This window comes from Moschus berezovskii, chromosome 4, assembly GCF_049115385.1.
Source record: "Moschus berezovskii isolate FMDL1 chromosome 4, NW_MosBer_1.0, whole genome shotgun sequence".
In the NCBI taxonomy this organism is placed as follows: domain Eukaryota; kingdom Metazoa; phylum Chordata; class Mammalia; order Artiodactyla; family Moschidae; genus Moschus; species Moschus berezovskii.
In genome coordinates, this window is record NC_142463.1 from 105809693 (window position 1) to 105821029 (window position 11337).

At 45.6% G+C, this 11337-nt stretch overlaps 1 protein-coding gene across 1 annotated transcript; it reads right to left on the bottom strand.

The window, feature by feature from the left end:
• Window positions 1-880: 880 nt before the first annotated feature.
• S100A11 (S100 calcium binding protein A11) lies at window positions 881-10979 on the bottom strand. The gene is made up of 4 exons (XM_055404026.2): window positions 10939-10979; window positions 5633-5831; window positions 2235-2387; window positions 881-1199 (listed from the first exon to the last, which is right to left on the bottom strand). The coding sequence occupies exons 1-4, from the start codon at window positions 10977-10979 to the stop codon at window positions 1044-1046; spliced, it is 549 nt and encodes a 182-aa protein (XP_055260001.2). The 3' UTR covers window positions 881-1043.
• Between the last annotated feature and the right edge of the window lie 358 nt (window positions 10980-11337).

Consider the following 11337-nt stretch of genomic DNA (forward strand, 5'->3'; position numbering starts at 1 on the left):
GTGGGATCTTCCTGGACCAGTAATCAAACCTATGTCTCCTGCATTGGCACGCATATTCTTTACCCCTGAGCCACCATGGAAGCCCTAGTTCCTTTTTTTAAATGGAGGAATTTAAAGATACTTGTGAGGCAGTCTGAAGAAATGAGGTTTTTAGATTTTTGCGGTTTTTCACATTTGTTTCCAGTCTCAGCTACTCTTACATCAGCTACAGTGATCTCCAGTGAATTTCCCTAATCAAGTTTTTGAAAAGAATTCAGTTTGGCTTTCAGAAAGACAGTTTTTTTGGGGGTACTCTCATAGTCCTTTGTTTATCCATTTATTGTTTCCCTCAACTAAAAGTAACCCCTGTGAAGGCAGGACCTTATCTGTCCTGCTGACTGTATCCTTGGAGCCTATGACAGTGCTTGTCGTAGGGCTGTACAGACACTTAATGAGTGAATAGTGACAAAAAGTGACATCCATCAGGCTGAGTAATTTAGAGATGATTCTGTTGGTATCGTTAGTCATGATTATGTATACACCAAAGACACATGATGCTAAAGCTGAAACTGCAATACTTTGGCCACCTCATGCGACGAGTTGACTCACTGGAAAAGACTCTGATGCTGGGAAAGGTTGGGGGCGGAAGGAGAAGGGGACGACCGAGAATGAGATGGCTGGATGGCATCACCGACTCTGTGGACATGAGTTTGAGTGAGCTCCGGGAGTTGGTGATGGACAGGGAGGCCTGGCGTGCTGTTATTCATGGGGTCGCGGAGAGTCGGACACGACTGAGCAACTGAACTGAACTGAACGCAACTTCTAGTAACTGTTCCCATCAATCTAATTTATATTCCTCCCAGTCTTCCCAGACTCTTGTACAAATTTACTGACTCCAGTGTGTGTTTTAAAAAACAATATTGTTTTATTACTAACAGGAGTGGCCTGCCTGGGTAGGTGGGTGTGCCGGGCTCAGGGTATGTGAGGGCTGTGAAGGGCAGATAACTGAGAGGCTGGAAAGGAAGGGAGTGGGTCTGGAGGCCAGGCCGAAAGGCTCCTCCAGTTTACTTCTGGGAAGAGGCAGACTTAACAAAGGATTCATGGCAAGCAATGGCCAGGCCACCAATAAGATTAAGAAATTCTTGGAAATCTAGCTGCCCATCAGAGTTGAGGTCCAATTTCTTCATCATGCGGTCAAGGACACCAGGGTCTTTCTGGTTCTGCAAAGATAATAACAATAATAATGACATTAGTACCTTTATATTGTTCTTTCTAAAATGCTTTTAAAAATGCTGTCACATTTTATTCTCACATGAGTATGAGGTATAGGGTAGGGGTCACTAATTTTCCCACTTGTCCGACATAGAAACAGACTCAAAGAGATGAAGTGACTGGCCTAAGCAGAAGACCTAGGAGTCAAATCAGCTTTTTTTTCCCCTTCTAAATTAACTATTTACTTAAATAAAATTCTTTATTATTTTTTGGCCGTGCCTCACAGTCTGTGGAATCTTAGTTCCCCAACCAGGGACTGAAGCCGGGCCCGCTGCAGTGAGAGCACGGAGTCCGAACCACTGGACTAACAGGGAATTCCCTCAAATTCAGATTTTCTGGCTCCTAGTCCAGGGTTCTTTCTGTTACATTTTGGGATTACTCAATTTGTAAAATCCGTGGAAAACTTTTTCTAAGTGTCACATGCAACTCCAGTATACAAACTACAGAAAAGTGGAGTGATCCCAGGTAGAAAGAGGACAGCAGCTGATGCAGGGCCTGCTTAATCAGCCACATCCTCCACTCATCCTAAACCCCAGCACCTGCACACACTGACAGCCACTGGTTACACACAGCTACTGAATTAACTGAGAAAATCAGTCTGTTAATTGCTACTGGCTGACGTATCAAGTAGTGCACGTACAGAATATTTAGAATATTATTTCCATCACTACAGAAAGTTCTTCTGAACAGGGCTGCCCTAGTGGCTTTGGAGTGGAGGAACAACATTTGAAAACTCTTCTATTACTCCATTTACCATTTTGTAAACCATCTCCTTAAATGAAAAAAAAAATCAGTTCCCTATGTCATGTATAGTTTGATAACTCTGATCTTTAGATCACGTTATTCAAAAAAAGGAGAGGAAAAGATCCTTTAATAGCCATTCAGAGCTCACTCAGCCCTGGGGGCTCAGCTGCTGTCCTTCATTCCGAGCCAGCCGTTCTGCCAGGGTCTTATAATTTGGGGTTGGGGCCTGGAACCCGTACCTTTGTGAAGGCACCCAGCTCTGTATTCATGAAGATTAGGAACTCGGCCTTGGAGAGTTTGCTGTTGTTACCATCCCTTCCAGCATGCTTTTGGAAGACAGCAATCAGAGACTCGATGCATCGTTCAGTCTCCGTAGGGCTGGATACTTTTGCCTTTGGGGGGAAAAAAAATTCAGGATTCAGATAAGGGGAGGACATCAAGAGCTGGGTGCTGGAGAACACTCCAGAGGATCTCGTCTCTTCATTTTGGGTCAAAGCAGTTTCCTAAAAGATGGGTCATTGTTTGGGGCTAATGGGTTAAGACAACCACAGAAAGTCACATTCTTTGGGCTTCTTCGCCGTATCGCCTCCTGTTTATTCCAGGTGAAAATGCTGGTATACTTGAAAGCAGTAGACTGCCTAGATGAGCATGAGGTGACAGGGTTTACTGATACTTTTAGAATGGGTAAATATATACATATTATATACCCACAAATATGCAACCCACCAAGCACTGTGTATAGATTAAAAGTTCCCTGTTTTCCAAAAGTATATATAGAGGTTACTGTGATTAGTGAAATGGCATTTCTTTTTAAAGGAATACTGAATTCTCAGGATTCATACATTTTCTATAAGAAAACTAAAAGTATAGTTACCCTGAGGCGTGAGAAGGGAATTGACATGGCAGAGATACTTCTAGAATCTCAGCCTCCAGTTTGCTTCCTGCACCCTTGTCCTTTGCTCTCTCTATTCCCAGATGCCACTAATTCCCACAGGAAAAGCTAGTGGAACTTCTCTGGTCACTTCAAACCAGAAGGTTGATACGGGGGCTCTGATCAAGGATGCCACTCACACAGCTCCTATGGCAATTACGGAGCTGAACCACAGGTGTGGTTGCACCAGAAGGAGCAGGAGATTCATATCCTATTCTGGGCTCTGCTTTCCTTACAAGGGAAGTCTTCAAGGAAATTCTGTCCTACTCTGCCCTTCATTCCAGCCAGCTCCTGGGGCCCCAGACGCAGGAACTCGTGGGCTCCCCCTGGTGGATAAGAGCAGGAACTGACGACTTTCTGGAAAACTTGATGACCACACCCTTCCTCCAAGCTTTATTTCGCTCTGGAGGTTAACAATGATGGTGAAAACAATGTAGCACTTATCCCGTTAATTTGCTCTTAGGATGGACTCCTTGGAGCCCAGAGCTGGAGGCTTTCAGGAAGCAGTAATTTACATGCTAAGAAAGACTGACTTGCACAGCAGCCCTTCTCCTTTCCTCCTTCAGTCTCTCCAGGTGTTTCAACTGCCTAGCCTGGTGCTCACTGCACCCTGGAACAGTTATAAAGCCCTTTCTGGAGGTGGGTTCTAGAGAACTCTATAGGAGATGGATTCTTCCCCAACAGTCACGATGTCAGAACTTTTTCTTTAGGAAAGAAAAGTGTTGGCAGCCTCAGCGTTTTGGTGAGAAACAAAATACCACAGCCTAGAAACAGATGTGTTTGCACAACAGCTTTTCTTATCAGGACTGCAATCTCACAGTCTTAGTAACACATCAGATTACAGGAACAAGGTTGGCTGGGAGGGCACACCAGATAGGGCAGAATGTTCCAGGCTGAGGAGCCAGGGCTTTGTGATCTTTCTCTAGACCTACGAAGTATCCTCTGACCCTTTTCTTTGTAGAATTCAGACTGCTTTCATTTTCCAGTTTCAATGGCTTTCTGCTTTTCTTTTTTTCTCTCCTTAACATCAATCTTGACTGAATTTTTTTTTCTCTTTGAAATCTGTTGCTATCAGCCACATGGAGAAAATTAAAACCCCTGCATGTCTTCCCAGAGGTAATTTTCCAGAACAACAACAACAAAACCCCCACAAATATCAAATTACCTAAGTGGAATTACAAAATTTGTAGTGCTGGAGGGGACTTTGGAGAGGGTTCCCTGGCAGAGAGGCCCAGAGACAGGAAAGTTTTGCCCAAGCTGGAGCAGTGGCTGAAGGAGAAGAGAAAGCTATCTCCTGCCTGGATGGAGGCCAGTGCTCCCCATCACTGCTCCCCATAGTTCTATTTGGTGGGAACAATGAGAGGAAGGAGAAAACAGCATGCTAAATGGATGCTGTGAAAGAGCTTATTAGTAAAAAATGTGTGCTAAACACTCATTTGAGAAAGTTAAAAAAAGTAACACTTGAGAAAACAAGTATTTCAGTTCTCATTCTTAACTCGTGCTCCCTTTCCTTCCAAGGAGGCCCGGTGGCATTCTTTCTTCCGGGGCAGTCATTCCAGGCCTTCCCCACTTGGTGGTGCTGGGTCTGCCTTTTCTAGGTTCCTTGAGACTTTGGTTCCCCACTTTACACGGAAAGAAGAGAGAAAGAGCAGTCGAGGATACAGACTGACACACTAAAGCAGGGGTTAGGAAACATGTTCTGTAGGTGCCAGACGGGGTATATATTAGGCCAATACAGTCCACTTGGCCTCCATCACTCTGCGTTTGTAGCAGGGCAGGAACCACACGGAGAACTCATGAATGGGCGTGGCCGGGTGCCAATAAAACTCTACTTACGGACGGTGAAGTTTGATTTTCATATAATTCTCAAAGTATTACTCTTCCTTTGCTTTTCTTTCAGCTATTTACGTGAAATCCACTCGGAGCCCGTGGGCGCAGAGAACCCCACTTGGCCCGCGGGCGGAAGTTTGCTGACTCCGTGAAAGAGAGGCCAAGGAAGACGCAGATTTTGGGGGGTGGATTAATGCAGGTAGAAGGAGTTCAGAGTGGCGCTGGCAGGAGCTCAGAGAAGAAAAACAGGAGACGGAGGAGCGCCTTAAAAGACAGGGGCTTAACGGGAGAGGGAAGGAGGAGGGGGCTTCCCGGCGCCGGGTCCCTCCCACATTCCTGGCCGGGCCCCGCGGGCTGGCACCGGCTTCAGTTTCAGTCTCCGCGTCTTGGCCGCTTGCCCGTCGTTTACTGAAACTCCGATTCCCCCTCTAGGGCTCAGACCTCTAGCTCTGTGACTGTATGTAACTGGAGCCACCACGCAGAATCCCCCCCTCACCCAGTCGTTAGGTCGGACCCCGGGCTCCGCGGGCCCCGGCGGCGAAGGGCTTCCCGCCCCGGCCGGACCCGCTCGCCCCGTTTCCCGCCGAGCTGGGGGCTCCGCGCCGGGCGTGGCTCGCAGTGCACTTCGTCTGTCCCAGCCCCAGACCTCTGCGTACAAACGAGAGCCTCCCGCTGCTACCCCGACGCTGCGATTCCAGGTATAATTTAGGGCTGCTTCCTTCCATCTGCTCTTCTCTGAGTCCCTCCGGTAGATTTATTTGTCCTGCTCTGCTTCCGGCCACGACCATTTCAAAAATCAAAGATCAAGCCTGGTGAAAAGTATGCCGTGGCTGTAATTTTCGTGTAAGAGGAAGACAAGTAAAAAGCGCGGCTTACCATGTCGGAGAGGAGCGAGGCGCGGGTGCGAGCGGGAGCTGCGCGGCGGGCACTGGGCTGCGGGCCGGGCCTCCGGCTCCCGGGCGGCCCCACCCGGCTCCGCCCCGCGCGGCGCCCGCCTGACTCGCGCGCCCCCTCCTCCGCCCCGCCCGCCCGGGCTCGTCGCTGTCGCCTTTCTTTGCCAAACGCACAGTTCCACCTTAAAACGCACACAAAACCCCATTGTCCTCACGGAGCCTTAAACAATCTCTCCCTGTCTTGTGAGCTGTGAAGATGTTGGTCTTTTCTGAATTTAAACTTTGGTGTAGCGATCTTTGGGAAATCTGTTCATGTCCACGGGTTTCCATGTACGAACTCACCAGCTATTTCTGTTCCTTCCTAAAGGCGGAGCGATCCCTTTAAAAGACTAGCAACTCGGAACGTTGGCCATAATTGCAGAGTACATGTTTCCTAGAAACCAGGGCTGGTCTATTCTTTCATACTGGATGTAATTAACGGACTAAAAGGTGATGGTTTGTGCAAACTGGAGCATCATTGTCTCAAACGTCTCTATAAACCGATTAAGAGTTAAAGCAAGACCCTACACACCCCAAAGTACTGCAACGGTGCAGTACGACCACAAACTACTGACCTGTGCAAGTCGGGGTCTTACCTCTGTGCAGTCGGCAAGGGAGTTGTATGAAGAATCAGAAGCTCTGGATTCTGATCCTGGATCTGTAATTGTTTAGTCGTTAAGTCGTGTCTGACCCTTTTGCGACGCCATGGACTGTAGCCCGCCAGGTTCCTCTGTCCATGGCATTTCCCAGGCAAGAATACTGGAGTGTGTTGCCATTACCTTCTCTAGGGCATCTTCTCCAGGGTCTCCTATCTGTTCAGGAGAAGCAGGATGGAACGTCTCCTGTGTAAATAGGCTGATTCTTTACCACCCAGTCACCAGGGAAACCGGTATCTGTAATTACTTCAAGGCAACAGTTTTGGCAAAACCCATCAATCCTCTGAGCCTCCATTTCCTTATCTGTAAAAGTAGGTGCGCTTTCCTTTCCTACTTCACAAGATTGTTATGACTATCAGATAAAATGATGGTTTTGAGAGGGCTTCAAAAACTGAAATAGATGCGAAGGAAAGTTAAAGGGTTGCAGGGCGTTGTGTAAACTGCTTCCTGACATCTCTGTTCTTGCAGCCTCAGCTGGTCACTTCTGAAGAGATCTTCATCTCTTCTCACCTACACCAGACCAGTTTTAGTTATTCTTGAATCCACTTGGAAGTCTAACCTGAACCTCAAACTCAATTCAAGAGATACTTGTTTTCCCCGAGTCTATTTCTCTCCTGTCCGTATCTCTGCTAATGATACTGTCATTCTTCTGTTCTCCTGACTGGAGAGTTTTGGAGCCAGGTTTTGACTCTAAATACCTTTCTTACCCCCCAAATCTTATCAAGTGCTAGGTACCATCAGTTTTACTTTTACACTGTCTCTTGGATCTGGTTATATCCCACCTCCGGGTTCTAGTTTAGGTTTTCATTCCCTCTTTCCTCTAGTTTTCTAATTGGTCTCTTGCCCTCCAGTTGTTCTACTGACTGTTAAAAACACATTTCCCTACAGCACGGCTCTGGTTAGTTGCTTGCTTAAAAATGAAACACAATGAAAGAACCAAACAAGATGGCTCTCCAATGCCCTTTATATCAAATCCAAATTTAGCTTCTATCTGCCTTTGAAAAACCTTAATCAGTGAATGAATTCTTCAATTTATTTATTAAAATTTTTTTGGAAGACTATTTTGTGTCAAGCTCAGTGCTAGGCACAAGAGATACAAATACAAATGTGATATTAGTGCCTGCCTTTGGGGTGGTCTATGGATAGACTTTGGGGTTTCCCCAGTGACTCAGCAGTAAAGAATCTGCCTGCAGTGCAGGAGTTGCAGGAGACACGGGTTTCATACCAGGGTCAGGAAGATCTCCTGGAGGAGGGCAAGGCAACCCACTCCAGTATTCTTTGCATGCCATCTTTCCTGCATGCCTGGAGAATCCCATGGACAGAGGAGCCTGGCAGGCTACAGTCCGTAGGGTGGCAAAGAGTTGGACACAACTGAAGCGACTTTACATGCTTGCACATGGATAAACTTTAGACCTACACTATTTTGAGGGATGTTCCATGGATGGATGCTGGGATTTACATACACCCCAAAGGTATGTGTAAAGTTTTCTGCCTAAGAGAACTTCTTCTTGGGGAGGATTCATAGTTTTCATCTGATTCTTAGAAAAATCTATGATCAAAAATATTAAAGAATCATTAGTCTAAATTATTCCATACCTGAATCATGGGACTTCCCATATCACACTCCTCTTTAAGGGAAAACACCTTAAACATATTTATCCTCCTCTGCTGAAAGTCCAACCCAGTTGGTAAATTTTTGCATGATTTGACCCTGTGCCCACTGTCATAGCTGACTGGATTGAGTTTAGCTCTAGGCTCAAGGACTGCCAGTCCACAGAATGGACAGTATTGGATATTTCATGACATGATATGAAATAGTGAGCTGGGACCATTCAGCTTTTTTGGAAAACTGAAATTAGAAACACATACAGGTGAGGCATTTAGAAGAGCTGAAGCTGAACATTTGAGTGGAGAGAATCATGAGGTCATGACAAATAAAAACTATGAAGAAGCAGACACCATAAATAAGTAGATGCTATGACATTTCCTGGAGAAGGAAATGGCGACCCACTCCAGTACTTTTGCCTGGAAAATTCCATGGACAGAGGAGCCTTGTAGGCTACAGTCCATGGGGTCGCAAAGAGTCGGACATGACTGAGCGACTTCACTTCTTCATGACATTTGGAAAGAATGTGCAGAATAGTGTTCTTGTTCTTCCTGAACCTGGTTGTCTAGCTTTCCTGATTTCAGGTAAGGCCTCTATTCTTTCAGTAACTCCCCTGTCCCATGAAGCAGCTTGAGTGAAACCAAAGAAAAGAGCTGAATCAAATAAATATGAATTGTCCAGAGCCATGTTGGTGGATCAACTCTGCACAGTGAGGGCTGCCTGTGGTAGCAACTCCCCAGCATCATGATGAAAGGGATTTTCTGTTAAAAGAGGCAGCTTTCAGGAAAGATGGAATGCAAAGTAGATTTGGCAACATTGGTGTTGCCAATGTGTCCCAGTGAAGGGCTAAATGCAAGCAAGGATCTGAGGATGAGTGAGGGCTGGTAAATTGATACCAAGAGACAAAAATGAGGTACAGATTAGTCAATTTATTCAGGAAATAAATGTGGGGACTTCCAAGGTGCAGGGTAATTCTTATATACAACCTGAGCTCTGTGCAGGGCTGGGCCGGTTCCTAAATAGACACATTAGTCAAACATAATTTCAGGGTGTGACCAAGGCACAGTGGTACTGCTGGGAAGGAAGTGAGTGGTTAACTCCGGAGGAGCAGAGAAAGTGTCATGGAGACAGTGATGCTTGAGTTGGGTAGTGAAGAATGAATAAGAATTCACCAGGTGTATAATAAATAAATAAGTAATTCATCAGGTAAATGGGCACAGTTGAAGTCAGTGCAGCATGATATGTATAGCATCTTATCTGTATTAGCTCTAGCAAGTCATTTAGCTGCTCTGTACCTCAGTTTCCTCATCTATGAAGTGGAGATAATAGAGGTGCTTACTTCTACTACTTACTAAAGATGAAGATGTAATTATGTAAAATGCTTAGAACGTACAGCAGTGTCTTCAGAGGGAGGCTTTCATAATGGTTTGTGCAAAAGTAATCAGGAGTGGGACTTCCCTGGTGGTCTAGTAGCTAAGACTCCATACTACCAATGCAGGGGGCCCAGGTTCAATCCCTGCTCAGGGAACTAGATTCCACGTGCCACAACTGAAAGATTTTACATGTTGCAACCAGAGATCCCCCACACTGCAATGAAGATAGAAGATCCTGCATGCCCCAACTAAGACCTGGCGCAGCCAAATAAATGAATAAATAATAAAAAAAAAAAGTAGCAGGGGTGAAGCATATGCGTATTCTCAGTACCTGCAGGTGGGTTGGTAGTCCTGGGATTTCTGTATACTTAGCTGTTCAGTTGTGTCCGACTCTTTACGACCCTATAGACTATAGCCCACCAGGCACCTCTGTCCATGGGATTCTCCAGGTAAGAATACTGGCTGTCATGCCCTCCAGGGGATCTTCCCAACCCAGGGATTGAGCCCAGGTCTCCTGCATTGCAGGCAGATTCTTTACCAGCTGAGCCACCAGGCAAGCCCAAGAATACTGGAGTGGGTAGCCTATCCCTTCTCCAGGGCATCTTCCCGACCCAGGAATTAAACTGGGGTCTCCTGCACTGCAGGCGAATTCTTTACCAGCTGAGCTACCAGGGAAGCTCTATGTATCTAGAATAATCAAATTCAAAGAGATAAAGTAGAATGACAGCTGACAAAGGCTAGAGAGAGGGAAGAAAGGAGTTGCCATTTAATGGATGTAGAGTTTCTGTTTTGCCAAGATGAAAAGAGTTCTGGAGGCTGGTTGCACAACAATATGAATATACAACAGACCACCTAACAATGAGGATTTCAACTGTGCAGATCCACCTATGACTTTTTCAGTAGCAAATACTGCAATACTACATGATCTGTGGTTGGCTGGATCCTTGAATGCAGAGCCATGGATATAGGAGAAATTGCAGATACAGGGGACCAGTAAGTTATATTCAGATTTTCAACTGATAGAGGGTTTAAACCTAACCTCCACATTGTTTGAGGGTCATCTGTGCTTACTGCTATAGAACCATGTACTAAAAAATAGTTAAGATGATAAATTTTGAGTTATATATATTCAACCACAATAAAAAATGCAATTGTGATCAAACTAGCAATACATACGCAGGAGCTAATGTCTGAGTTACATCGTTTGGATCGTGTGTATGGGGCAATGGTAAATGTGAGGCCAGAGCTGTGGGATTGAGCCTGGAGAGAGAAGGGTCAGATCACTAAAGGCTATGCTTGGAAATCTGGATTGTATCCTGAAGTTTATCTGTCAAGAACCACTGACGATTTTAAAGCAGGAGAGTGACTTGATGTACTTCATCTTTTGGGAAGTATAGAAAATGTACTGAGAGGAGAGAGACTAGAGGCAAGAAACTTATAAGGCTATAGATGCAGTAATCAAGGCGAGATGGCCATGGAGATGGGGCAGGGAATTGCCAGGTACTGAGAAGGCAAAGGCAATTGAACTTGGCCTCTGATTAGATGCAGGGGGTTTGGAAAGGGGGTGAAATCACCCTAGGAGAGAACAGGATTGGGAACAGTCACATTTACTTACAGCTCTTCAAATCTCTGTGTCACCTCAGGAACTTTGCACATCTGTCTGTCTGTCTGCAATAGTCTTTTTCTCAGCTTAGTTGGCTTGTTCACAACAAACTACCACAGACTGAGTGGCTTAAAGAGAAATTTATTTTCTCACAGTTCTGGAGGCTGGAAGTCCAAGATCAAGGTACTAGCTGATTCGGTTCCTGATCAACTCTTTTCCTGGCTTGCAGATGGCTGCTTTCTCACTGAGCCTTCACATGGTGGAGACAGAGAATTCTCTCTTCATTTTCTTATAAGGCCACAGTCCTACTGAATCAGAGCTCCCCTCTTATGACATTTAGGCATTTAATCATTTGACTGTTCAGTTCAGTCACTCAGTCGTGTCTAACTCTTTGCGACCCTATGAATCACA